Source organism: Ochotona princeps, chromosome 14, assembly GCF_030435755.1.
Source record: "Ochotona princeps isolate mOchPri1 chromosome 14, mOchPri1.hap1, whole genome shotgun sequence".
Taxonomy (NCBI): domain Eukaryota; kingdom Metazoa; phylum Chordata; class Mammalia; order Lagomorpha; family Ochotonidae; genus Ochotona; species Ochotona princeps.
The window spans coordinates 16,242,752-16,270,638 of NC_080845.1; the positions used below are offsets into that span (position 1 = coordinate 16,242,752).

At 55.9% G+C, this 27,887-nt stretch overlaps 2 protein-coding genes across 9 annotated transcripts in view; both read left to right on the forward strand.

The window, feature by feature from the left end:
* WHRN (whirlin) overlaps positions 1–6,176 on the forward strand; it is an 83,216-nt gene extending 77,040 nt beyond the window's left edge. For 4 of the 7 annotated variants that reach the window (XM_058672324.1, XM_004594945.2, XM_004594946.2 and 1 more), the window contains 5 exons: positions 1,117–1,188; positions 2,150–2,663; positions 4,860–5,038; positions 5,468–5,590; positions 5,805–6,176. In XM_058672324.1, the coding sequence (XP_058528307.1) occupies positions 1,117–1,188; positions 2,150–2,663; positions 4,860–5,038; positions 5,468–5,590; positions 5,805–5,987 (1,071 nt within the window). In that variant the 3' untranslated portion in view covers positions 5,988–6,176. Of the gene's footprint in view, positions 1–1,116; positions 1,189–2,149; positions 2,664–4,859; positions 5,055–5,467; positions 5,591–5,804 lie in introns of all 7 variants that reach the window. The other 3 variants (XM_058672325.1, XM_004594947.2, XM_058672326.1) reach the window with 2 other exon arrangements.
* A 2,055-nt stretch (positions 6,177–8,231) lies between these two features.
* AKNA (AT-hook transcription factor) overlaps positions 8,232–27,887 on the forward strand; it is a 48,193-nt gene continuing 28,537 nt past the window's right edge. Inside the window, exons 1-3 of one of the 2 annotated variants that reach the window (XM_058672882.1) lie at positions 8,232–8,433; positions 21,911–22,259; positions 25,242–26,296. In XM_058672882.1, the coding sequence (XP_058528865.1) occupies positions 21,989–22,259; positions 25,242–26,296 (1,326 nt within the window). In that variant the 5' untranslated portion in view covers positions 8,232–8,433; positions 21,911–21,988. Of the gene's footprint in view, positions 8,434–15,253; positions 15,784–21,910; positions 22,260–25,241; positions 26,297–27,887 lie in introns of those variants that run through there. The other variant, XM_058672881.1, reaches the window with a different exon arrangement.

A 27,887-nucleotide genomic window follows, 5' to 3' on the forward strand; every position in this document is an offset into this window, starting at 1 on the left:
TATTTCATCAGGGCTGCATGGTGGGGGAGAGTGATCAGAAAAGAGGAGCAGCAGGTATGTGATCGGGGTTGGGGAGGGATTCCTCAGAGACGAGGTGGCACATGAGCAGGGTCTTCAGAAACTGAGCAAACACTGCACTGGGGGTCACCAAGAAGAAGGTTCCAGATGGAGGTTCCAGATGGAGGCCCCAAGACTGCTGAGTGTGGCGGGAGAGGATTGGGGTAAAGGGACCTTGGGAGAGGACAAACTTGACCCTGTCTGCATGGCAACCTGTGGCTCTCAGGCCCAAGCCTCAGGGCTCCGCTCAAGGACTCTCAAGCACCCACTGTCTCCTTCCTGCCTTCATGCTCTGTGCCTCTGTCTGATCCTCTGCCCAGCTTTGAGCCTGCAGGAAGCCTCCCTGGATGCCCCCTCCCGTCTGGCTGTGTTCTATGCCCCTCTCTGCCCCACTGCCCTGTCATCTCTCCCCACTGTCTCTAAGCTTTGTAAGGCTGTGGTGGGGGTGTCCCCAGTCCCTTGCCAGTCTGCAGCTTCAATGGCTGTTCAGTGAAGTCTGGTCCGTAGTGTGGAGTTGGAGCCAGGGGTTAGAAGCTGCTGTCCAGGCTCCCCCAGGCCACAGATCCTAGGAGTTGCATACAGACCCAGGAGGCAGTTGCTTATAGAGACTTGGAAGTCCTTGCCCCATCCTCCATCTGCAAGCAAGAGGCCCAGGAAAGCTGCCCAAGTCCAAAGCCAAAGCATCAGAACCTGAGGATTGGAGAAGGTGGTGGGAGGTGGGGGGGTCCAGGTGCAGGAGGGCGAGTCCACTTCTGGAGCCTGTTCAGGTCCTTGACTGATGGCCACCCACATTGGACAGGGGCTGGGGAATCTTCTGGTCTCCATCTGCCAGTTGGGGCTGGAGACAGCCCCGGTGGCCCTTCCCTGAAAGTACAGGGAGACCTGAGTCCCCCAAGCGGTGAACAGCCGAGTGACCAGTGGGAGAAGTGACTTTGTTGCCATGGGCAGAGTTCACTCTGTAGGGACCCACCCCAGCTAAAGGCAGGTTCTGGTGTCCTGCACAACAAGCCAGCTTTCCCTTCTATGTCTGCTTGCTCACCTGTTCTTGTCCATTTCCAGAACACTCTGGACCTCGAGGAGACTGGCGAAGCCGTCCAGGGCAATGTCAATGCCCTCCCAGATGTGTCCGTGGTAAGCCCTGGCTGGCCCTGTGGCCGTGGGTTGTGATAGGGCCCTCAGGGGCTCATCCTCTCAGGCACAGCCACAGGGCAGAGGTGGGGGATCAAAGGGTGGAGGACAGAGGTGTCTGCTCTGAGCCACCCCTTCAAGTACACCTGCTCTGCCATCAGCAGCAGGGGCCAGAGAATCTGGACCTGACCACCTAGAGTCACTTGAGTGTCACTTGGTGTCACTTGGGCTCAGATCCCACTTCTGTCTCTGACTGTGTGACTATGGCCATGTTGTTGAGTCTGCACCTCAGTTTTGCTGTCTGTGAAATGGAGATGATAATAGCATACTGTGCCATGCAGTAAGGCTGTCAGAGCTTGGTAGGGGTTGGCATGGCCTGGCAGAGGCAAGAGCTTCCCTGTAATCACAGTCACCACTCACTGTGTACCTACTGCTTAGGGACACCTTATAAATGAGGCCCCTTCCAGCCCCACACCAGTGCTGCCAGGTGACTGTGCTTTGTGCCCAGTGCCCAGAGACACGGGTACACCTTGTCCAGGACCACCCAGTCTCATAGCCCAGGTGACCCTTGATTGCTCTGTCACCGCTCACCCTGGCCTTATCAGATGCTGTGTCTCTGGGGGCCGAGAGAACCTCCTATAAAGAGAAGTCTGAGACATGCCTTGTGTACACATTCATACCTTCCCCATTTCACCCCGGATGAGGTCTCATTGTCTGTGACAAGCCCTGGCTGGTGCTAGGAACTCCAGTTCTCGAAGGTAATGATGCCGTCCCCAGAGACACCACCAAGATCCTGAGGCTGATGCGAGAGAGGTTTTCCACCAGGTGCTACATAATTCAGACGTGCGTGGACTGGAGCCCAGAGAACAGGGACAGAATTCCAGGCAGGCCAGTCGCTCCAACCTTCCCTCTCCCAGCCGCCATGGACTCTGACTCCTTCTACTCCTGTTGGGTCTTTTGGCAGGATGACGTCAAACCCACCTGCGAGGGGCTGCCCAGCTGTAAGCCGCCACCTCCCCCACCCGCTCTGGGCCAGCTGAAGAAGCCAGGGAGAGAGGACCCCCCAGCGCCCTCCTCAGCCTCTTCCCACTCGGGCATCGTCTTCTCAGTTCCCAGGACCCGCAGCCCACCGGCAGGCACCGCAGCCACCCTGGGGACTCCCTCTGCACAGGACTCGCTCTCCTCCCCCATCTACGCGTCTGTCTCCCCTACCAACCCCGGCTCCAAGAGGCCACTAGACGCCCACCTGTCCAGGGTCAGCCAGCACCCCATCGGCCCCTTCCCTCGGGTCCAATCACCCCCTCACCTGAAAAGCCCACCAGCTGAGGCCACGGGGGCCGGGAGCTGCCTGCCACCACTCTCGCCCTCTGGCCACCCGGACCAAGTGGGCAGTAACCAGCACTTCGTCATGGTGGAGGTCCACCGGCCAGACAGCGAGCCTGATGTGAACGAAGTGAGGGCACTGCCCCAGGCACGCAGTGAGTACCTCCCCCTGGGCAGCAACAGAGTGGCTTCTGTGATGCTGGGCACATGCTGTCCTCTGGGTGCTTGGCAGAGCCAGGACCTTGCCTGGCTGCCCCCCGGCTCAGGGCCTGGGCAGCCAGGGGAGCAGTTCCCTGGGTATGATATGAAGGTGGCCTTGGTGCGGGCAGAGACTTGAGCTGGAATCTGTGTCCCGGACTAGCGTGTGGCTGCTCACCAGCTAGCTGCTCTGCCTTCTGCACTTTGTTGTCAGGAAGCTGAGAGATGGACATCAGCCCCAGTAGGGGACCACCAGCTCTGGGGGACTCCTCTAGCTCCCTCTGCCCCCTGGTATTCACCCCTGAATTCCAGTGATACAAGTGAACTTGCTCATGGCCAGATGGCTTCTGTTGTCTCCGGGGCTGGGCACCAAGCAGGTGCTGTGGGAAGGTGTGGATTGCAGGAGAATCTTTGGCTCCCTGGCAGAAGGGACATGGGGCTATGGGGTCAGAATGCAGCATGGAGCGGGCAGACCCCATTGCAGGCTGCTGCTGCTGCTTTGCCAGGTGAGGCAGCGGAGTGGGAGAGCTGCTTTTCCCTCACAGAAGGCGTTAGGTCTCTCCCTCCTCTTGGAGAGACTGGGTGCATTTTGGTGGAGTCTGCTGCCATCTTGTGGGTGCAGCCATACTTCAACTTCACTGTGACCATGGAAAAAGACAGGCCAGGCAGGGGACATGCACTGAATAGGTTCAGAATGCAAGGTGTCTGCATCAGCCGCTTGCTAAGGTGATGCAGGAAGCAGGATACAGGGAGAGGAGCCAGCGTTGGCATTGCACTAGCAGGCACACTGACTGCCTGTGACTGAGAGATATCAGGTGTGCTCATTCTGAGTGCTCTCTGTGGCCCAGCACAGCTCTGAGGGCCTTGCCAGCATCACTAACTCATGGAATCCTCCCAACAGCCTTGCGAGGCTAGTGCTGTTGCTATTCCCATTTCACAGATGAGGAGAGTAAGGGGCATCAGCAGTTAGAACCAGGTAGTCTAGCTCAAGGCTGTTCTTTCCACTGCTTCTCTGTACTTCTGCTATCTGTCTGCCTTTCTGATGGCCGCCACTGCTCCTGTGCTGGGACCAGAAGGCAGAGGCTCAGGGAAGCTGTGGTGTCCTCCAGGGCCCGCACAGCATCAGGAGGCTCCAGGTCTCACCTGCCAGACTCAAGTGTGACTTGCCTGAGGGGAGCATCTCTGGGTAGTCACGCCCCCCCCCCACTTTGTTCAGGCCTGGGGTCCTGCCAGGGCCAGACCTTCCTGTGCTGTTGTTGGGAAGCTGGAAATTTCATTAAAAAGAAAAAAAAAAAATGAAGAGACTTAAAAGTTCATGCAAAATGAAATTAAAAGTTTACTCTGGTGTCTGTGTCTGCAGCATCCATACAATATGAACATTAGGAGAAAATATGTATGTGGATTTAAAAATGTTTTGCACCAAAATAAACTTTAAAATTGCTTATTTTCATTTTATTTGAAAATCAGAAAGATGAAGGGAAATCTCCCATCCACTGGTTCACTCCCTTAATGTACACAACAGCCAAGGATTGGCCAGGGCAAAGCTGGGAGCCTACAAGTACCCCCTTTGTCTCCCACAGTGGTGGCCAGGGATCCTAGCACCTGCAGCCTGGAAGCCTTGGACCCAGGACTCGAACCAGGCACGCCAGTATGAGATGTGTGCTTCCCATGCAGTGGCTTGTTGACTGTGCCAAACAGCTACCTCCTAAATGAACCTTCTGAAAAACTTTCTTATTAACATACAGATGACATGTGCATCTTCATGGGACACAAGTGCAATTCAGAAATGTAACTTATATGAGAAATCTCCTGCTTGGAATGTGTCAGGTTGTTGTTAAAAATTAACTCGTGCAGAGCCATGCCTGTGAGCTGGGTTTGCCTGCTGACCTCTAATCAGCCACAACACTGAGACTAGGAGGTTGAGGCTGGATGCAGTGGCCTTCGAGCCAGGTTGTGTTGGAAGGGCAAATGTTCACCGGGTGGGCATTCTCCATGCTGCTCCCCACCCAGCTTTTCAGCCCCCTCATTCCTCCCTCTGTTTGCTCAGGGAAACTACCCCCAGTCTTCTAGCCTCTGGCTCCATCACACCTCCAGGAAGCTCTCCTTGGCCTCAGCTGGCTAAGCTGTTGCTCTCTCCTTTCCCCTCCTGCCAGCAGCCTCCACGCTCTCGCAGCTCTCAGACAGCGGGCAGACCCTGAGCGAGGACAGTGGCGTGGACGCTGGGGAGGCCGAGGCAAGCGCCCCAGGTCGGGGCAGACAGACAGCATCCAAGGGCAGAAATAGCAAGGAGCTACCCCGGAGCGAGAGGACCCCAGAGGCGGCCAGCAAACCAGTAAGTGACAGAGCAGGTGAGCAGGTGGTTGGGAGGAAGGCAGGCCTGGGTAGAGATAAGTGGAATCCACATTCAGCTTGGCAGGTGACCTCCAGGGGAGGTACTAGGCCCCTGTTTCTGGGGGAATTTGACAATCAGAAGGAGTACTCGGTTAGGAACCCAGAGGCTTAAATCCCACCTTTACCATGACCTTGGACCACTGAAAACCGGAGGTACATCTTGCTCTGGCCCGGCAGACTCTGCCAGCAACATGCTGGCCAGCAACACGCTGCCTTGGGCAAACCTTAGTCCTCGGAGAGCCCAAGGTAGCTAGTACTTAGCTTAGTGGCTGGCACTGTGACCACAGTGTGTCCTGCTAGCCTGGGGTCCAGTCATGGTCCTGCCTGGCCACTGGTTGGGCCTCAGAGCTGTCCTTCCTCACACTTGCAGCCTGGACTGCTGGAACCCACGTCTACCCTGATTCGCGTCAAGAAAAGTGCAGCCACCCTGGGCATCGCCATTGAGGGGGGTGCCAACACACGCCAGCCCCTGCCTAGGATCGTCACTATTCAGGTACGTCCCTGAAGGCTCATTCCTCAGTACCTCCAGAGGTGACCTGGCACCCAGACTCCTCACATGAGTGCTCTGCTAAGCCTCCATTTTCCCCATCATGGCGATGGGCACCCGGTTGCTTGATTGGTTGGCAATGTCGGGCCTGGCCCTGGGTGGGTTAAGTCAGCCCACCGGATCCTCAGGCCACCCCTGGCCTGTGTCTTACCCCCTGCAGAAAGGCGGCTCAGCCCACAACTGTGGGCAGCTCAAGGTGGGCCACATAATCCTGGAGGTGAACGGGGTGCCACTGCGGGGCAAGGAGCACCGTGAAGCTGCCCGCATCATCGCTGAGGCCTTCAAGACCAAGGACCGTGACTGCATCGACTTCCTAGTCACCGAGTTCAACGTGATGCTCTAGGGCCTCACCTACCCGGGCCCTAGACCCTCCCTGCTCCTGGCATCAGCAGGGGCTTAGATAACTTGGAGCTACAGGGTCAGGGTAACAGGAAGACATCCCTCTCTCCACCCCAGCCCGCTGGACCAGCTCCTGGAGAAGATGAGACCCGGACAGTGCAGACAAAAGGGTGGGGCGGGAGCTGTGTGCAGAGGTCTGCCCCCTGCCAGCCTGGGACCCAGTCCACCCTCGTCTGGAATCAGGTCACATGTGCATTCATGGAGGAGGCCCCCCTCTGCGGGGACAGGAGTCTTATAAGACCTTTAGTGCCACAAATAAGCGTCGAGCACCTCCCAATTCATACCCACTCCTTCTGGCTCCTTCTCCCCCCACCCCCGCGCTATTTATTATTTATTGCCGCCTTCTTGCCACAGCAACCCCAGCCTACCCCAGAGGCCTTGCCGGTGACCAGCAACGTCCGTGTATTTATATACAGAGCTATGACTTTAATTTTTCAATAAAGAAATCTGTACAAGGTTAGGGCCAGCATGCTGTGTGGGCTGCCTGTGGGGCTGGGCTTCTGATGGCTGTGTGCAGGACCAGGTGAGCATGAGAGACGGGGTACCTCCAGCATCGCCCACTGCCACCACTCCCCCACCCCCACATAGTCCAGTTGGAATATGTGCTGGGGAGTGGGGGTTGTGCGCATGCAAGAGCCACACCACGCATGGGCTTGGAGCCTCTCCCTCGGAACCCGGCAGGTCAAGTGTTTGCTGGCCACCTGCTCAGAGACACATACAGATGTGACAGAGCGAAAACACACACAGGGGAATCATCATAGACTCTGATGCGGCCTGCAGCTGGCCAGCACCCAGAAACTGACTGTGCAACATGCTGCATCCCAGGGCAAACCAGCAAGGGACATGGGAGGTGGGAGCAGGACAAGGAAGGGTCCCCTACTGGAGGCTGGGGCCCCAACCACATGTCGGTCAGGGTGACGGTGACTGAAGGAGGAGGCCTCTGGCTGGTGGATTGCCATGCTTCTCCAGGTCTCAGTCCTAGTGCACCTGTTCTTTTACCTGGGCCTGTTAGGTCAGCCACTGACCTGCTCTCTGACCCACAGGCTCAGGTCCTGCCTGCCCTGGCCTTGGCTCACCCACCTGCCCACTTGGTCCCACCCTCTCTAGCTGCTCTGCCCACCACGTGTGCATTCTGGAGGAGCAGGACAGGAGAGAGTTTCTGCAGGTGCCACTGCTGGACCTGCAGGCTTGATGCTAGGGCTTGATGCTAGGGCTGTGGCCACTGCGGCTGGGGAATCCCCTTCCCAGTGCAATTTTGCTTTGTTATTATTATTATTATTTTTTTTTCATTTGAAAGGCACAGTGACAGAGAGAAAGAGCTTCCATCAACTGGATCACTCCCAAAATATCTGCAACAGCCAGGGCCATGCCAGACCAAAGCCAGGAGCCTGAGGCCCAGGACCTGCTCTTTTTAAAGCGACTGGAAGCCCCAGGATCCTGGTGGGTAGGCAGGGACATAAGACCTTCAGCCCAGAGGGCCATCTGAGTACATGCACCTTGTACATCTGGCCTGCTTGCTCCCAAGAGCCAAAGAGGGGCAGGGGTGGAACAGCCAGGGAGTCCGGGTGCTCTTTCCTTGCAGGAGAACCCGGAACAGGGGATACATCCCATCCAGCCTCAGTTTCCCCTTCCGATCAAGAGTCTCTCAGACCACTTGGCTGCTAAGTGTCTGGGACATGGCCACTTGCACAGCAGTGTGAACAGGTACCTGGGCCCCTTGCTGTCCTGACCTTCCAGGTACAGAGCCTGATGCAGAGGAAGGCAGGGAATGGCCCTGCTCACACAGGTGCTGAGTCGACTCTCAAATGACATGGGCCCTCTCTGCGTGGGGTGAGGAGTGGGGTGGCCTGGACGTCGGGGTACATCTCCATGCTGTCCGATGGGGGTTGGGCCAATCATCCTAGCATCCCCCATAGGAGAAGCCTGCGCTGGCAGCCACTTACAATAGGACCGAAATACAACCAGTGCACTGAGAGAAGTTTATTATTGCTCTTACTACCCGGCCTGTTTCCGCCCTAAAGCGTGGGACTTCCTCCTCCCTGCAGCTCGGCGCAGTCACATGTCACCCCGCCCCGGGGCCTCCGCCTCCCCAACTGCGGCAGAGCGGGACCCAGACCCACCCGAGCCGGCGCCGCTCCGCAGCTTGCAGGCGCGCGCGCCAGGAGCCCGGGAGTGCAGCGGCCAGCTCCCCCGGGGCGGGCCGCAGGAGGCCAGCGCCCTCCCGGCGATTGGTGGAGCCTCCGAGCCCCACCCCCGGGGCCTGTCCCCCGTCGCCGCGGGCGGGTCTCGGGGATTATGCAAAGCGGCCGCTGCCCCGCCCCGCGCCCGGATTGGAGGCCTTTGTTTGCCGCTCAACTCCAGGAAACCACCCGCGCCGCGGCCGCCGGCAGGTGAGAAGCGGGGAGGGGCTTGCGGAGGGTCCTGGACCCGGCCGGCCCCCGGCGAGGGCTCAGTGTTCCCGTCGGGAGAATGGGAAGGGAGATCGGATGGCACGGGCGGACTTCGCTTCCCGGGGACGGCTCTGCTTTTGCGTGGAAGTCCCCACGCGCGCGGGAAAAAGACGGATCGCCTCTCCGAAATGGAAGGAGGCCCAGGACCGGCAATCCCGGCCGAGTTCGCCGCCCACAGGCTGCGCGGCTCAGCAGGTGCCACCCTCGGCCTCAGTCTCCACCTCCGCGCAATGGGGGCGTGGGTCTTTTTCCTCTGGCTCTCTCCGGGGCTGGTCGCGGGCAGCGGAGGGGTTCCCCGGGGAGTTCGGGAGTGGTCCTTGGCTGAGCCTTGGGCTGTGTTTGGGTTGGAGGCGTGGCTCGCGTTGCTGTGGTTACTGGAGAGGTGGAGCTTTTCTGTCCTGGGATTTGAGCTAGAGTTGGTTTACCCGGCAACAACCCGCGCAGCTATAGGCAGCCCGAGCCGGACACACTCGCGCAAGTTTCTTTTCCTCTTTTTGGTATAGGGAGGAAGGTAGAGCGAGGGCCAGCCTGGAGTAGGCAGTCTGGGTAGGGGCAGGGACTGGGACAGGCAGCAAAGTCGGGCCAGTTGGAGCTGAGGTCCAGAGACGGGGTGCGGTTGGCCAGCGGGGAAGCACCGAGCTGGCAAGTGCAAGGCAGGGCTTGCCTGGGCTGCGGGACCTTGAACGAGACTCTTGTCAGGTTTCTTTAAAAGAAATGACAAGTTGGGGGGGACCCTTACCTGCGTGTAGAAACCTGTGTCTAGAAAGTTGTGAGCTCTTTTGGAGCCGAGAAGAGGAAGCAAGGCATTGTTTTTGCCCTGTACAGCGGCAAAAGAGAAGAAATGGGCTGAAACTGAAGCATGAAGGGTGGAGGTTAGCTGTGGGGAGGGACTTCCCAGAATCATTTTCCATCTAGCCTGTCTTCTGGAGTTGGTGGGTTTTCTTATTTGGCTGTGTTGGTTTGTTAGGAAAACAGAACAGCTGTGCGTCTGCTGGAGGGGCGGGGCTCGTTGCTGCCAGCCCCGGGGTCTCTCGGGGTCTGCTCCCAGCGGGGGCCGAGGTTCTGCAGGAGGAGGAGAGCGCCCGCGTGGGGCCTCTGGGTGACATCGTCCGGGCAGGCAGCCGGTTTGCATTTGAGACACATGACTGGGGCTGTATCTTGCAAGGGGATTTCATCAGCTCCCACCATCCAGCAGATCCTGCCCAAGGCGCCAGCGCTGGGCTTTCCAGAGAGGCGGTGGCGATCCCAGCGTGCAGGGCTGAGAGGGAAATTCTTGGAAACTGGTGTGCGACTCAAACATTCCCGCTTATTCCCTGAGACAAGACATAGGGTCCTTGTAAGGCCTGGGAGGGCCCAGAGGAGGTGCCTTTTAGGTTTCTTCGGTCCTGTTGGGTGGGAACTGCTTGGAGGATGGGAATGAAAAGACCCACGTTCAAATTTCTGACCTGGCTTCCGTTCTGAGAACCTCAGTTATCCCCCTCTGGGAAATGGGCAAGGAAATAGCACCACTTGCAAGCACAAAGGTGGTGGCTTTGCTCTGGTCGCGTGCTAAGCTTGGAGATGAGGGAATTGTAGCATTATCAGCTATTATTTGTCAAGCGCTCTAGTCCAGCCATGACACCAAGGGTAGTGCTGCAAGAAATCAGGTCTGAGAGAGGGAGAACTCACAGGTGTTTCATCATGACTGTCACCCACCAGGGCCCAGTACAGACCCCTGCGCCTCAACAGTCCCCAGCACATTGCCATTGATCATGTCGATGGCATCATTTGGTTTCATGCAGTTGAGGCAGATGGTGGTGTCGTGCCCTTTTCACAGAGAGGTTGGGTCACTTGGCCAGGGTCGCACAGGCCTTCCCTGAGCGAGTGGCTCTTTCTCTTTGGGAGGTGCAGTGGTGTGTTGGCCTCCCGCTGCTGAGGCCTGAATGTACCCATGGCTTCGGGGGTACAGTGTGTTGTGTTCACTAACAATGCCCTGGAAGCTTGAGACAGCCATGGCAAAGGTTTGTACACTCCAGAATTCAGTGATTGCCATGGATCTGGGTGCTTTCCTGTCTGCTCCTCGCCTCCTTCCTCCTTTGCCACCTCCTAAGAGGGAGGCAGAAAGAGAGCTGCAGGTGAGGACCCCAGAGTCCAAGGTCACATCTGCCTGCCGGCCCGGCATGCTGCCCCGTCCCAGCCTCAGTTCCTTGACTCAATCTGTCTGGCCAGCGTCAGCCAGATTTCCACTTGATTGCTCGGTGAGGCTCTCTGCTCCTGGTGCTGTTCCCTGCCCCCACTAGGCCCAAGGAAACACCAAGATTAAGGATAGAGTAAGGTCCTCAGGTTCCTAGGAGCACAGACAAGGACCCATGACTGCGGAAAGGGCGCAGGGCCCAGGGGGACCCCAGTCTGCTCCCCTAAGTAAGGGGATGCAGATCCAGCTCTAAACCTGGGCTGCTGTGGGACTCAGGACAAGTGGTGCAACCTCGCCGTCACCTGCCTGGGTGTGTGTGAGGTCTCCATCAGGACAATAGGAGTGGCTGAGGTTGGGGCCCCCGGCCTCCTGTCCCCATGCCTTCTCCACGTGTTCACACACATCACACAGTGGCTGCTTGTGCACCCTGCACCACATGGTGTCTGTGCTTAGGATGAGAAGGTGTGCAAGGCACAACAGGCCAGGGCTGCAGAAACGTCGAAGCTCCCAGGCCCCTCCTGGCTCTCGGGTGTGTGTGTGTGTGTGTGTGTGTGTGTGTGTGTGTGTGAGAGCAGGCAGGTGCCCCAGCACATCAGCATGCACAACCTGAGACCCCCGTGTTTGCTTTCATGCTCTTGGCCCTAGTATGTCCTCCCTTCATGTTTGTCTTTACAGCAAGTGTTATTTTTAGGAAATAGACATGAAAAGGATAACCGGGCTGGACATTCTCCCTCCTAGTGTTGACTGTTATATTTTGGAATACACTCGTTTTTTTGTTTCCTCTCTCCCTTCATGTTTTTTTGTGGATTATTTTCTTGAATGAACTCAAATTAGAGATATTTTTTAAGGTTTTTTTTTTTTTTTTTTTTACTTGAAAGGATTACAGAGAGAAAGAGGAAGAGACTGAGAGCTTCCATTCGCTGCTTCACTCCCCAAATGACTCCAGTGGCCAGAGCTGGGCTGATGGGAAGCTGGGAGCACTTCTTCCAGGTCTCTCATGTGGGTGCAGGGGTCCAAGACCTTGAATTATCTGTTCCTGCTTTCCCAGACGTATTAGCAGGGAGCTGGATTAGAAGTGGAGCAGCTGGGACTAGAACCAATTCTCATCTGGTATGCCAGCACTACAGGCAGATAATTCCGCCCAGTCCCCTTCCTTTCCTCCCTCTCCACTCTTCCTCTTCCCATTCCCCCTGCATTGTTACAATAATGTATCCCTCAGCTGAAGTCATCACTCCAACAGATGTCTGCTATTTTGTAACTGCCTTCATAGTCACATCATTTCAAATTCTTCTAAACGATGCCTCTTGGTGGCTTCCTAAATTCCCAGGAGTGCAGGTAGACTTTATGTCAGTGATCCCTTGGCAATGGATGCAGAGGTTGTGTCCAGTTTTTCCCTCGAGTGTCAGCACAGAGTGCATTCAGGCAGCGGGCTCAGCCCCAACTTCCACACCTGTGACACAAGCACAGTGAGTTCTGCCTCCTGGGATGAGGGTCCTACCCGTGGAAAGCTTCCACGAGGGCTGTGGCACACAGCAGGTGCTCAGTAAGGCTGTTGTTCCTGGCCACGTGTCCTGGCAGGTGCACAGTGGTGAGTTTCGTGAAAAAGACCGAACCATGTGTGTGCACATGCGTGTATGTGAGACTTGTAAGTATATATGTTTATGTTCCTCAGTGTGGCTTCCCCTTGCTTATAAGGAAATCTGTGGCTCAGAGAGGTTGAGTGATTCGCCCATGGCCACAGAGCTTCTGCGGGAGAACCTGCGGTCCATTGTCGACTAACAGGCTTGTCACTGGACATGCAAGGGACTAGAATCTCTGACTGTTTCTTCTCTGGGTGACCAGGAAGTCATCTGTCCCCTTCATCCTTGCTGTTCCCATCTACCCAGTAGAATGCTGCCTTGGTCCTACCCACTTCCCAAAGTCCTTCTAAAGGCATGTGGTGCCATGCCAGTTGCAGAAGCACTTTGCAGCCAGGGCCTCACCAGTGGTTTGTGCCATCAGTAACAAGCCTGGCTTGTGATTTCCTTGTGCTCAAGTGTTCATCATGTCTGCAGGCTGCTCAGTTTGGGCACCAAGTTGGATGGTCGTCAGGAGCTGGGGTTTGGCATGTCCATCAGCCTTGGGCAAGGTACCAGGCCCCTCTGCTTGCCCAGCTGGTCACTGGCAAGCATGCATTGCATTTCTGCTGTATAGGACAGGACACTGGTGACATCATGTAGAGTGGCGCACAGAGTCTCCAGTGGAGTGCAGAGACCTGAGTTAGTGAAATCATCCCACATAAAGGTGATAAGGCTCTGGGTATGGCAGGCTGGAACTGTCTGCAGGTGGCCTGGTGGGAGGAGACATGGGTTGGATGCTGGGGAGGGATAGGGTGCACCTGCCCCAGGAACAGGGCAGCAAGGAGGCCAGGGCTGCGAAGGGCATGCACATAGGGTTGAGGGGAGAGGCTGAGCCTCCACTGGGCAGCTCCTGAGGGTCCTAAGCACAGAGGAGTTACGGCGTGCAGGGAGCCTGAGAGCCTTGTGGGTGAGGCTGATGCAGAGGGCCTTGTGGGACGGCAGGCCCAGGGCAGGGCAGCTTCTATGAAGACTGAGGGAGCAGAATCAATAGGACCTGGTGACAGGCTGTTTGTGGGGACAAAGGAAAGGCAAGTGGGTGGGATGAGAGTGCCTGTTGAAGTTTAGGGAAGGAGGAGTTGGCGATATTATGAGCTCAGCTTGGGGACATTGCTTTGCTTAAGCAGACTTTGGTCCGTGTGTGGAGACAATGTTCCAATGTGGGGACAAACACTAGGGAGAAAGATGGGTAAAGCTTAGTGGGGACAAGAAGAAGTGTGTGCCAGAGGAGGCTGGCCCTGAGATGGGCATGCCAGCAGCAGCTGCCACTTGGTGCCCATGACAGCTGCCCTGGTTCACGATCATGAAGGGAGCGTGGGTGAATGACAGGGTGTCAGCAGGGCCTGCCCCTTGCACAATGGCTTGCATGGTCCCAGAGCTGACAGCGGGGGGCGGGGGGCTCATCAGGGCTTGGCTCTGCTCCATGGTGTGCTGGGGATTTCGGGGGAGAGAGCGAACCTGGCTTTCCTACTGTGGATCCATAGCAGGCAGGGGAGGGGTGGAGATGCAAGTGGATGGCAGGATGGGGGTGCCTGGTGCCAGCCTCTGCTGGATGCTGCCAGGCTAGCCTTGGGGAAATCCATTCACTTGGTTATTAGCCAGAAACCATGGGCCAAGCTGCAGGGGCGGCGTCAAGGCCCAGCCCCGACAGGGGAGCTGGGAGCTGCACCTGAGCAGAGGCAGCAACAGTAGATGTAGTAACTGGCGCAACCCCTGCTCTGCACCTGGCAGGATTTACTCACTGAATCTGGACGGCGGCCTGCTGCCATGGCTGCCCTTGGTATTCCTATTTCACAGGAGAACAAACTGAGGTTCAGACAGAGGAAGCCTCCAGGGTCCCAGAGCCTACAAGGGGTGGGACTGAGATGTGAACTCATGTCTTTGTGGGTTTTCAGGTTCAATTTCCTTCAACAAATGCGAATGCTCAGCAGAGGCACCTGGAAGGCCTGGTGGACAACCCAGAGAACCCATGGTTCCCTTGTTTTGTTTTTGAAAGAGGCTCACAGTCCCCGAGTTGAGAGAGCCAGTGGTGTGGGAACCAGCTCTTAGACCGCCTCTCCTGTCCCGTCTCCTTCCTCTCTCCATTGGCTCCCTCTGCTCCTGAGGCCAGAGCCTTGCTGCTTCCAGGGAGAGCCCACCTTGGGCCTTTGCGCCTGCCCTCCCAGAGTGCTCTGCCAGCCTTCCTGTACTCACCCTTGCCTGCTGCCTCCCGGTTCCTCTGGCCCCTTGCTTGAATATTGCCTCATAGGGCCATCACCTAGGCATCCCCAAACCTGCCTCCCCAACCCACACTCTTATTCCCACAAGTTCCCCTACCTGAGCCACACTCCCTGTTGCCCATCACCTGTAAGATCATTGGTCCTCAGGGACTGATTCTGTTGACCTGGCTGGAGGGAGGATTCAGAGCCCCCAAAGCAGTGTGGTATGTGGCTGGCCACTCTTTCCTGCCTGCTCTCACTTGGTCACACCTGGCTCCCCAAAACGACAGAGTGAATTGCTTATTGTCTGTGTTGCTGTTAGCATGGAGTAGGGCATTGACCTGCCTTGTACCCTGCAGTATTCCTAGCACCTTGAAAAGCACCTGCCAACCCAGGGGTGCAGCTCAGAGTTCCTGCCACATGATTGAATGAGATGAGGGGGACCTGGGCAAAGGCAGCTTGGCCTTTGGGCTGTGTCTGAGCCCTGGGAGGATACTTACCACAGGGGAAATTTTCCTGATCAGCTGATACCCACCCCCGCCCCCCCCCCCCCCCGCCCGCACGCTGTCTGGATAATCCTGTAGTTGCAAGCCTACCTCAGAGAGAGGACGGTGGGTGAGATAGCAAGTGTCACTGCAGGCTCCCCGAGATGTCAAGTCACATATTGGCAAACAAGACGGAGCGCCAGAGCTGGAAGGGTGTGAGCAAGCATCGTGTCTGAGTTTCCTTTACCAAGATGGGCACTGGCCCAGGTAAGGGAGGGAATCTGGGCCAGGGTCATGTGCGTTTGAAGAGGGCCTATAGGTCTAAGGCCAACTCCCAGACTTGGCCTGCTGTGTGAACTTGGCAAAGCTCTAACCTTCTCTGGGCTGTTGGTGTCCCTGTCTGGGCTCTGAGGGTCGTGGCTGAGAAGGTCCCAAGTCCAAGACGGGAGAAGCTCCCCAGAGCCTGCAAGGGGTTAAGCTCCGGGGCTCCTGCTCAGCAGCCCACAGCCCCCTCCTTCTGACAAACACTTGTAGGAAATCAGGCCTGGCGCTTCCTGCCGCAGCCCAGCGAGGCCGCCTCAGGCAGCCTCAGGCAGCCTCGGCTGCTGCAGGGTGGTGGGTGAGTGGCTGTGGGGCGGGGAGAGTGGAGAGATGCTTGTCTGTGTGCTGGGGCTCAGGCTGGCAAAGTGGCCTGGAGGCGGGCCAGCGTGCGATGGAAGCCGGGGGCTCCCCGGGTTTGGAACAAAGACCTCCCAGGCAGGTCCCCTGAGCCCGGGGCCGGCAGGGCCGGCAGGACAACCGTGGAGCCCTAGAGAAAGGTAAGCGAATTGAAAAGAGATGGGGTAGCCGTGGAGGCCGCCTTCCTTGGCGTGGACTCGCAGGACGTCCCGGGTTGGAGCAGCCCAGCCCAGCCCCGCCCGGAAGTTGCAGCTCTTCTGTCTGGCTTCTCTCCGGGCTTAGGGGGAACCTGCACCCCGCGCCCCGCCTCCCGGGGCAACGTTGGATTTTAGGGGATTTGGTCAAGCCTTGGGATGCCAGCTGGTAGTCCCAGATTCTGAACTCTGTGAGTGTAGGGAAGCGAAGGTCCCTGTTCATGTGGGGCACCTCAGGGCCGGAGAATTCCCGCCCTTGCTTGTTCAGGGGCTCAGGGATGTGCGGGGGAGGGGGAGGTAGGGTCCCCAGAGAGGGAAAGGAGCCGGGCATCTTGAAGGCCCTCAGATCGCGATGGTGAATTCTGAAGGGTCCCCACAGCCAGGCTGCTCTTTTCATCTCAATGTCTGCCACATGTGTGGGCCTGGGACTGGGGGGCTGGGGTGGGATGAAGGTGGGGTGCTGGTGTTTCCCTGGAGAACAACAGATCTTGTCTTTGCCAACTGGTGGGGGAGGTGCTGAGCCAGCAGCCCTGTCCCGTCTGGAGGGTCCGGCTACTTGATTGGGGTGGGGGAGGTGAGGAGGGGATGGGGAGCTGAGCTTTTTCTTTCCTCTTCCTCCCACTCCTAGTCGCCTGGCCGCAGGGTCTTGAGTGAGCCCACCACTTCCTCTGTGCCTCAGTTTCCTCACCTGGAGACAGGAGGATGGGAGGGTGCAGCCAGGGACGAGGCTGTGAGGGCAGAGAGTCTGTGGGGGCCTGGGAGGGGAGGCGACTGGGACAGTAGTAGCTGAGGGGACAGCGAAGCAGCCTTGTCTCTGGGATGGGGGAAAGAGGAGTCCAGACTCCCCAGGTCAGTGAGAACCTGGGGAGAGGCAGGCAGGGGGTGGGAGATGTACACAGGCCGCTTGTGGCTGGTACGTCTTCCTGGGCCAGTTTCTCCATGCCAAGGACCCTGAGCCCACCAGCCTGACCCTTCGGGGGACTTAGTCCTCAAGGGACTGACCCTTCTGGGTCAGCATCCAGCTCACTTGGCAGGAGCCTTCAGCAGTCCAGCCCCCACAGCCATAGCTGTCCTTCGAGTTCAGTTGATTCTTTCAGAACACCGTGCTCTTGCGTACTGCTGCCCTGTCGGGATGCCCTCCCCTTCTCTCCTAAATCCTCTAAGGCCCTCCAGCTGCCCTGGAGCCTCCTTCTCAGGAAGGGACCTTCGTCTTGGGTACCATCCCTGCCACCTGAAATTTTGGACCCCTTCTCCTCCCCTCGTATTCTTCACATCTTAGGGAGTTAGCCTGGCAGACAAAGGAAGCTGCTAGATTTTTTGTTGTTGTTGTTGTTGTTTTAATTTGCACTCACTGGAGACCCTGTCTGTTTCTTTGGATCCTTGCCCCACAGGAGGGTGATGCCCTTGGTTAAACAGCAAGGGCCAGGAGTGTTTCTCCATTTTGCAAGGAGGGAAGTTGCAGCCCAGCCCTGCTTTGTGACTCCTGCTGCAGCTTTGTCCCAGACGGAGGCTGGCCTGTGATGGACATTCGTGTGCGTTTGTTGACTGACTGATAGAATAGTCTTGGGCTCCAAGGCCTTGCTCAGGAATGTCTTACAAATCAGAGGGCCTAAGGGGTAAGCACAAAACTGCAGCCTGTGGCCACAGCTGCCCATGACCAGCGGCCCTGGTCTCAGTGAGATTGGTGTGACGACTGAGTCATCCCAGAAGACAGGATGTTCCTCTTTGTGCACACAGAAGCTTCTGTGATTGGACAGGCTGCTCTGCGGCCAGAGCTATGAAAAAGGCCGAAGAAGTCAGAAAACCACCCACCACGCCCAGCTCCTTCCTCCGTGCTGGTTTCAGAAAAGGAGAAGCAATGGCTAACCTGAAGCACCTGCCCCAGGGGCCGGTCACCAAGGGCTGGTAGACTTTATTTTATTTGTTTACTTGTATTATTTGAAAGGCAGAATTACAGAGAAAAGGAGAGACAGAGAGAGAGAGGTCTCTCATCCCCTGGTTCATTCCCCAAATGGCTGCAACTGGCCAGGGCTGGGCCGATCTGAAGCCAGGAACCAGGAGCTACTTCCCAGTCTCCGTTTTGTGCATGTCGGGTCCCAAGGAGTTGGACCATCATCTGTTGCTTTCCCAGGCCATAAGCAGGGATCTGGATCAGAAGCGGAGCAGCTGGGACTTGAACCAGTGCCCATTTGAGATGCTGGCTCTATAGGCAGAGGCTTAGCTTTCTATGCCAAGACACCAGCCCTATGGGCTGGTGGACTTTAGCAGACAGGTTCTGGTATCAGTATGTTTGTGACAGGGAGGACAGAGGCAGGCTCTGAGGTGGGCTTCTGAACAGCTCCTAATCCTCATGCCTGTTAAAACATATATACATTTATGTATTTATTTTTATTTACTTGGAAGGCAGAGATCTTCCAGCTGCCAGTACCCCTCCTCAAATGTCCACCAAAGCCAATGGCCAAGGGCCATTCTGGGTGTCCCACCTAGGCAGCAGAGACTCACTCCTGCATTCTGGGAGTGCTTCAGCAGGAAGCTGGATCCAAGATGGAGCAGGGAATGGTATGGGATGTGAGCATCTCGAACAGCATCTTGGCTGCTGTAACAAGTGCAAATCCCAGGACAACTAAGCCAGGCTGTCTGCAGGTGGAGCTAGGAATCTGCTAGCAGAGGGAATTCTTTTGTTTTGCTTTTAACATTATTTTATTTATTTGAAAGGGAGAACACCAAAGAGGGAGGGAGAGACAGAAAAAACAAGATCTTCTATCTGCTAATTCAGCCCGCAAATAGCTACCATAGCCAAAGCTGGGCCAGGCTGAAGCCAGGAGCAGGAAACTCCATCTGGGTCTTCTACCTGTGTAGCAGAGGAGCCCCAAGTACTCCAATCATCTTTTGCTGCCTTCCCAGGCACATTAGCACGGAGCTGGGCTGAAAGTGGAACACCCAGGACTCAAGCCACTACTCTGATTTCGGTGTTGTGAGTGGCAGCTTAATGTGCTACACCATAGCACCAGCCCTGCTGAAGGAATGGTTAGGCCCACTGGGGCTAAGGTCACTGGCAAGGCTCCGGACTCCACAGATGGCATGGGGAGCAGGGACTAGAATTGCTGTTTCCAGTATTTTCTATGGAATCTTCTTAATGTTCACTTTTGGAAATATTCTAACACCTGTAATGCAGTACAGTAAGGCTTGTTGTCTACAGGATTAAAAACCAGCATAGAGGTTGCCAGATCGAAGCTGACCAGGACTTGCAAAGTTTGTCCCGGCACTGACCAGCTGGGTGACCTTGGTCACATCCCAGTCCCACCATGCTTGTCATTTGGGAAATAGTTTTCCTGTGATCTTCCTACACCCCACCTACCAGGGCAGGTGGAGATGTGGGCAGGACTACACCCAAGGGAAACAACATATACGGTGGGGACTGGGGGTACACAGGAATGACCTGGGCTATCTCTGCACTGGGAGATGCCATGAGGAAGGCAGGGTAGGGCCAAGTGAGGGAAGGTGCTGTGCTCCCATCCTGGAGCCAGGGAGCCAGGGGAGCAGGGACTGCAGGCAGCTGAGGAGGAAGTTGTTTCTGTCCCTGCTCCAGCCCCGTGGAGTCTGCCTTTCTGGGGCTGCTGCAACCCCAGGGGAGCTGTGTGTCCAGAAATAGTCGCCTGCTGACTTTTCTCAACTGAGCACATCAAGGCTGCTGACCAAGAGCCAAGCTCTCACGAGGCCAGCAGCACAAACACAGGCGCATCTGTCCTCAGGGCCTGGATTCTAGCTGGCTTGGCAGCGGCTTGGAGGAAGGAGCCCAGACGTGGGTCAGGAGGCTGACTGTACCCCAGCCAGTCCTGACCTGGGTGTGACCCGGGTCCCACTCTCTGAGACTTCCAGCCTGCAGAAGGAAACCTCTGTATGGGCTGACCTGGGGACCCCGCATGCTCTGATTCTGGTTCCATGAGCTCCCTGGGCATCTGTGCCCGTTGGCCTTGGGTGTCCTGGGCACAGAGTCTGCTGTCTGCCTCACCCACCCCCCCAAGCCATGGCCATTGGGAAATCGACCACTTTCTGTCCGAGAAAGGAACCAGGGGCTCACACCCTCCCACTCCAAGACTTTGTGTTCATGGCCCCTGGACCTGGATTGCTTTTTTTTTTTTTTTTTTTAATGAAAGGTTGTAGGGGCAGCCAGCTTTATGGATTAGCTAGTAAGTGCCACCTGCAATGCTGGCATCCCATATGGGCACCAGTTCAAGTTCTAGCTGCTCCACTTCCAAACCAGCTCCCTGCTAACATGTTTGGGAAAACAGAAAGTGATCTGGTTCACTCCCCAAATGGCTGCAATGGCCTCCTGCAGGTCTTCCACATGGCAGGGGCCAAGTTCTTGGACCATCTTCCACCTCTTTCCCAAGTGCATTAGAAGGGAGCTGGCTCAGAAGTGGAGCAGCCTAGACTGGAACCCATGCCTATGTGGAATGCCAGAGTTGCAGGGAGCAGCTCAACCCACTATGCCATGGTACCAGCCCTTCTTTTTTTATTTAATGAGGAAAAATTCACAAAAAAAATTCCTAGTTTAAAGTGAATGATTCAGTGGCATTTAGTATAATCATGATGTTGTGAAATCATCAGTACTAATTCCAAAGCATGCTCATCCCCCATCAAGGAAATCCCGCCCTCTATTCACAGTTGCTCCCCAGTCTCTGTTCCTCCAGCCCCCGGTAACCACCTGTACCTACTCTATGTCTCCATGGGTTTGCCTGGTCTGAACTGGTCCATGCATGGCATCCCACAAGCCATGGCTGCCTGTGTGTCTGGCTTCCTGCACTTAGCGTGATGTTTGGGAGACTCACCCCCATGCCAGCATGTGTAGGACTTCAGTGCTAGATTGTATGTGGATGCCCCTCTGAGTTAATCCATTCTTTGCACCGGGGCGGGGGGCTGTTGGGGAAAGTGCTCCATGGACATGTGAGGGCCTGGATTGGTCATGGGGCCTGCTGACAATTGTTTTGGGTGGTGGAAGCTCTTTCACCACTCTCCCACTGTCAGTTCTTTTGAAGGTTTAGTTATCTGAGAGGCAGAGTGAGAGAGGGAAGAAGGAAGAGACAGAGAGAAATGCTCCATCAACAGGTTCACTCCCCAGATAGCCATCATTTCTAGGATTGGACCAGTCTGAAACCAGGAGCCTGGAACTCTAACCTGGTCTCCCACTTGGGTGGCAGTGGTCTAAGCACTTGGGCCATCTTTCAGTGCTTTCTCAGGCATATTAACAAGGAGCTGGATGGGAAGTAAAGCAGCCGGGGCTCAAGCCAGTGGCCTGGGTATGGTGATGCTGGCATCACTTCTTACTCAGTGGAGGTCAGGGAAGGCCCCCATGGGAAGTAGCTTCTACATGGGACCCACCTCCCCAGGTAGGTCAGGCTCCTGCCCCTGAGCTTCCCATCACATCTACCTGGATTTGCTGTTACCTGGTTCTGTTCACTTCTGTCTGAGCCCACAGCTGTGCTGTGAGCAGGGCTGTCTGCCATCTATGCATGGAGGGCTGAGCATGCAGTCACGGTTGCTGTGGCTCTGTGCACTGGCCCCTGGGCTTCTCATCCAATTGCAGGTCACTTATAACAAGACCCTGGCGGGGGCCCAGCACAATAGCCAAGCAGCTAAACCTTGCCTTGCACACGCCGGGATCCCATATGGTGCTGGTTCTAATCCCAGCAGCCACGCTTCCCATCCAGCTCTCTGCTTTGGCCCTGGGAAAGCAGTCAAGGACAGCCCAAAGCCTTGGGACCCTGCACCCATGTGGGAGACCTGGCTCTGGCTTTGAATTGGTACAGCTCCGGCTGTTGCAATCACTTGGGGAGTGAATCATCAGATGGAAGATCTTCCTCTCTGTATATCTGACTTGGCAATAAAAATAAATAAATCTTAAAAACAAAAAAGACCCTGGTGGGAGAGAGCCTTCCTGGTAATGAAAAGGAAGAGAGGGAGACCGCCCCGCCCGCACAGCTTCAGGAGTTGGCCCAGGCCTGTAAGTACCCAGCAGTGCCACATCCTGGTCTGAATAAAGGAGTCATGCTGTGTCTCTCTTGTGTCCCAGACAGGCTGTAGGCGGGATGGCTGACAGCTCTGGTTCTTGAGGATGATGTGGCCCAGGTGAAGCCCAGGCCAGGCCCGGATGGCCAGCTCAGGGACTGAGGTCCACTGGGCTGAGCCCAGCCTGGGGCAGGGGCCCCGACGGCGCTGGGCCTGGGCCGAGGAGAAGAAAGGGGACGACAGAGGTGGCTCACGGGGCTGGGGAGAGCAGCCTTTCCCCGGTAGCCCCAGCCCCGAGCTCCTGGAGGACTTTCTGCTGGCCCAGCAGCACCCCTCACCGTCCCTGGAGTGGGGCCCAGACCTGCAGCCTGCCACGCATCAGGATTCCTCTTCCAGGGAGTCTTCTGGAGAAGGTGAGACTGACTGTCCCTGTCCTCCCCCTGCCCCGCCCCAGACATGCCCTACCCTGCCACTACCCTGCCCCTGCTCTTCCCCAGCCCTGCGTGTGCCCCACCCCTGCCCGTGCCCCTGCCCTGCCGCAGCCCAGTGTCCTGTCCCACAATGCCAGTCTTCCCCCACCTCTCACGCGGCAATGGAGAGATCCTCAACAGTTTTTATTAAATTTTAGAAAAGCTATCATGTACAATCATGAAAGATATAAGTTGCGTAAGTAATATTGTTCATTGCAGAAACATCAGAACAAGTAAAACAGAGATAATCTCAGATTACTTGTTAAATCACAACATTCCCAGACCTCTGTCCTTCCTTAGGGAGAAATATGCAAAAAGAACATGAATAGGAAACACATATTCTGCACACCTTATCATAGCTGATGTTTTTCCTTTCAAGTGTATTTAAAAGGGAGCATGACAGAGATGGACAGAGAGAGAGAGAGAGACGGACAGAGATGGACAGAGAGAGAGATCTTCTATCTGCTGGTTCATACAGCCAAGCCTGGGCCAGGCCAGCACCAGGAGCCAGGAACTCTGTCTGAGTGTCCCACATGGGTGGCAGGGCCCCAACACTTGGGCCATTGTCTGCTGCTTTCCCAAGTGCGTTAGGAGAGAGCTGAATTGTAAGTGAGGCAGCTGGGACTCAAACGTATATGGAATGTTTATATGGGATGACTGCAAGTGGCAGCTGAACCACTGTGCTGTAACACTGGCTTTCTGTAACGGGTTTTCACTCAGGAGGTGTGTGCTCCATAAGGTCATCACACGGCCTTGAACAGGTCTGCGATTCTCTGTTTGCATAGAATTCCATGACATGGCTTCTCTGTAGTTTGGGCCACTTAACTCTAGTTGAGAATTGTGGAAGTTTCATTTTCTGCTGTAAATAATTCAACAGTGTCATTAGCTCATCGTGGCACACTCAATTTGGTAACATCTTTCACCCTTTGAATCACTTGGTCCAGGGTTCATACCCATTTTAAAGGCATTTTTAAATCCCAATCAATGGGGATCTGATACTCCTTGTTGTCTACAATAACTCTATTCTCTTTGCATCAAGTCCAACTTAGACTCAATCCTGGTTTTGCTTGGCAAGTCTCTTCCCCTCTCTGAATCTTGGTTTCCCCATCTGTGAAATGGGAATAATTGCCACAGAGAATAGGAAGGATTTGGGACATGGTGGCTGTTGCCGTTAGACTGGGAAGGCTCCTACTATGGGACATCGGAGGCCCACAGGCCCTGTGTGAAAGCAGAGAGGCCATAGGCAAGTGAGTTTCATCATGACTGGCCACTTCCGAACTGTCCATCAGGGAGTGGAGACTGGCAGAGTCCGCTCTTCCCGGGGTCACGTGGTAACCCCCTGCTGTGATGTAACAGCTCCTGGTTCTGGGGCCTTGCTGCGTGTCAGGCCCAAGGCTCCTTAGGGCCTAGCCTTCTCTCCTTCCCACCTCACCAGCCTCTGCCAGATAGGAGAGATGAGCTCCACGTTCTAAGGACAGCCCAGGAAGGGGCCAGAGGAGCTGGGATTAAACATAAGGCCCCGCCTCCATCTCCCATACTCCTGCCAACCTCTGCAAGACCGCCCGATCCGCTACCTGTGACATGGACATGCTTGTTTGCACACCTTGAGGTCTGGCTTTTCAGGCTAGGACTGCTCTGAGCTGCTGTGTGGTCTCTGGCAAGTGTCTGGGCCTCTCTGGGTGACTTGCTCAGGTGACTTGCCTGCTGGAGGAGATGTCGAGATGCCAAGGGTTGGGAGACCAGGGGAAGCTGAGTGTGAGACATGAGTTAGGGCATAGGTATAGCCAGCCGGAGCAGAGAGGCTGTGCTTGGTGATCCTCAGGCTCTGTCTGTCACACATGAAACTCTGGATGTGTCACAGAGGTCAATCCAGGATCCCAAACCGACTACATAGATGATGGGTAGATGGGCAGGTGGAGGATGAGTGAATGGCTGGGTGGCGAGGAAGTGCATGGGTGGATGGATGGCTGTATAGTCTTGGATACCTGCTATGCAAATACTACAACAATTGCTTGTTTCCAGGAACTGCCTTGTCTTCCTCCTTCCCTTCCCTCCACCTCTCTGTCAGTCAGCAGACAGCTAAGCACCTTTGTGCAATACTGAACAGAAACAGTTTCCTTGCCCCTACGGGGCTCACAGTGCAGAAGGGAGAGAGATAGCAAGGAAACGAATACAGAAAAGCAGAGAGCTGGAGCAACAGCGAGTAGAGGCTTCCAGTCCTCTGAAAGCCATGACCCATCCAGGGATGGAGACTCCCTGGATTATATCAAGGCCGAATTAATCCCTGAAGGACAAATGGAGGCAGAGAAAGAGAAAACAGCTGTGGCAGAGGCCAGGCCTGGGCACAGGTCCCTTGGGAGTGAATGAGGAGTGGCCATGGCCCAGCTGCAGCAAGGAGAGACAATTAGGAGAGCCAGTAGGATAGGAGGTGGCACAAGCCGCAGGCCCCAGCCTGGAATAAGGGCTCACTGTGGTCCTGGGGACATCAGGAATGTCTGCGTGAAGTTCCAGACGGGGTAAAAGGGAGGCTTAGGGGACCACTGCAGCAGTCCAGGCAAGAGAGAGAAAGAGTGTGTTGGCTTCAAGCAGCAGGGGAGTCTGAGAGCTCCACAGGAGGCAGCACCTGGGGACACAGTGGATGGGGTGACTGATGGCTAAGGCATGTCCATGCCTCTGGCCTCTACCCAGGTAGAATGGCCTCACCGTCCCATGAGACACTGGAGGACAACCTCTTGAGCCTGAAAGACAACCTTAGAGACCATTTGAGCAGCTGTGCTATCAGAAGTCCTGGGCTATTGGGATGGGGGGAGGCAAGAGGGCTTCTCATCATCCCCACATGATGGGGTCATGGAGGCCAGAACACTTCCACCAGCCTGGACTTGGCTGACACCTGCCAGCTAAATAAGGAGGGACCTGTCTTTGCAGAGACCGAAGCAGAGGATGTGGACAGCCCAGCTGGCTCCGCCTTGCCTCTCAGCTGGCTCCCCCAGGAGGGTCCTCGGCTGGGCATGACCGAGAAAGAGCCAGATGAGGCCCTTGGAAATCCTGAGGCCGAGGAGATGGGAAAGAGCATCCCACAGCTGGAGGAGAAGCTCAGCTCAGACAGTGGTAGAAACACCTGCCCCGTGACCCTGGGGCCGACTCAGGCTTGTGGCTGGGTGGCATCCAGCTTACAAGGTGATGGAAACAGATTTCCAGAACATTCCAAGATCAAACCATCGGTGGAACTCAGCTCAGCAAGGTCCTGGAGCAGTGGAACTGTGAGCCTTGGTCACCCTAGTGACAGTCTTGATTCTCCTTGGGAAGGAGACCTCGATGACCCTGGACCCCCTGCCCTGGTGGAAACCTCACCACCAAGCCCCAGCAAGCAGCTCCCAACCCCAGATGACAGAATTGGAGGCCCCGTTGTCCCGGTGACCCCCACAGAGTTCCAGGATACAGCAGCCCCGGCCCCGAGTGTCCAGCTCAGCACTGGCCGATGGAGCAGGGCCACTGGCAGCATCTCGTGCCCTCAGCCCCAGAACCAGACCTGGAAGCGAACCAAGACAGTCCTGAAGGCACTGCCCTCCCGATTCACCGGCTCCATCAGCCCCATGAATCCTCGGCCTAGGGCAACCCAGAAAGACAAGATGCCACCCAAGCAGGGAGCCACTCTGGCCAGCCATTCTTCTGATGTCCCCAAGTATGGCCGGGGACAGCTGAACTACCCACTCCCGGATTTCTCCAAGGTGGGGCCCAGGGTGAAGTTCCCCAAAGATGAAAGTTACCGCCCCCCCAAGTCCAGGAGCCACAGAGGGCAACCTCAAGGTCCTGCCGGGCCCCTGATCTTCAAGTCCCCAGCAGAGATTGTGCGAGAGGTACTGCTGAGCAGTGGGGAAGCATCCCCCCAGAAGGACCCTTCTCCTGCTCATGCCATCACCAGGGTGCCCCAAGAGTTTCAGACACCAGAACAAGCCACTGAGCTCGTTCATCAGCTCCAGGTAAGCTGGGCCCAGTTCCTTAGGTGTTGCCAAGGCTTCTCCAGTTGGGCTAGAGTGGAGACAGGTTGGGTAGAAGGCCCGAGTAGGAGCCAGGAGCCCCCTGTCGGCGGGGGTAGGGTTGAGCCCTGCCCAACCCTTTGCTCAGAAAGAGCTGTGACTAAGGTATGTTGTTTGCTTCCTTTCAATTTGGATTAAAAAGTCAAACACGTACACGAGAGAAACTGATACAGTGGTCTTCATGTACCCAGCTTCCACCTGGCAGCCCATCACACCTGTTACCTGACCCCTACACTACTTTACGCAGCCAATCAGTTTACCCAAAAATATTCTAGAGCATCAAAGTCTAGAGCTCATAACCTTTTACAAACAGAGCCTAAAAGCTGACATCACTCCCTTTGTATTCCCAGATGCTAGATCAGCCACCCAGGTCTCTCCCTGTGTCTCACAGGTGACTTCTAAATCCGGATCCTAATGGGTACCATGGAGTACACCAAGGTCAAATGCTATTGCTGTCGCTCCTCCCCCTTTTGCCCTGGCTTTGCCAGTTGTTTCCAAGTCCCTGTCCAGCTAGGGATTTTCTTTCCTTTTGCTTCTCTGGTAGTTCCTCATCAAAGAGTCCTGCCCTGTTCTGCCCACTGCTCAGTTTCTGGGCTCTGTTATCACTGCCCGTGGCGTCTCTGCCTGTGTCCACTTGCTCTCACTGCCTCCTGTCCCTGGCAGGATTGGAGCGAGCAGCTTTTCCAGGCTGCAGGCATCTGTTTGGGTGACTCGTTCTGCTGCAGATCATGACCTTTTGTGGCATAGGGAAGTTACAGCCAGTGCACACCACCGACGACCACCTGCTGCACTCAGAGCCTCAGGATGCCTGTTGGTTGGCCCCTGGTTTCAGATGCTGACAGCCCTTGCTGGTCATGGCCTTGAGCCAGCCCTTCATTTGGGGTGACTAAGTGCTGCTGTTACAACATGGCCGCTCCACCTGCATTCATTGCTGGAGCTCTTCTAAGAAGTAAAAATGTACCTCGTCAACTAGGAATGACCAAATTCTCCTGCATATAGTAAAGGCTAGTGAGACGCTTGATCCTACCCTGCTAATGACTCATTTTTAGAACCATGATCATGCTCCTCGCAAAGGGACATCTCTGTCTGCAATGACCCCTTAAATGAAGCACTTGGGTTTGTCAAAGGCGAGTGCCTCTGAGCAGCAGGGACTGTGACACTGGAGTCACCATCTGCTATCTCAAGAGACCCTTGGGTGACTCACTTGGCCTGTCCTTAAGAAAGACGTGCTGTCTGTATATGGGGAGGTGGAGGTGACCTCACCCCACAGACTTGGCAGGGAGATGGGGACCTGGCCTTGGCAGTCCTTGGCAACTCAGCCTGAGCCTAAGCCAGGCTCAGTTCTGGAGACAAAGGCGAGTCCTCCTGAGGCCTGGTATGTGCAGGGTTTACACCTGGAGGACGATGGTGCTTGGGGTCTGCAGCTGCCTGCTTGGTGCCCTCCCTGGCGCTCCTGCTCAGATGCACCCAGGAGCCTCATGGACAGGGCTAGGCTTGCACAGCCGAGTGCCTTGGGCCTGAGTGCTGACAGTGA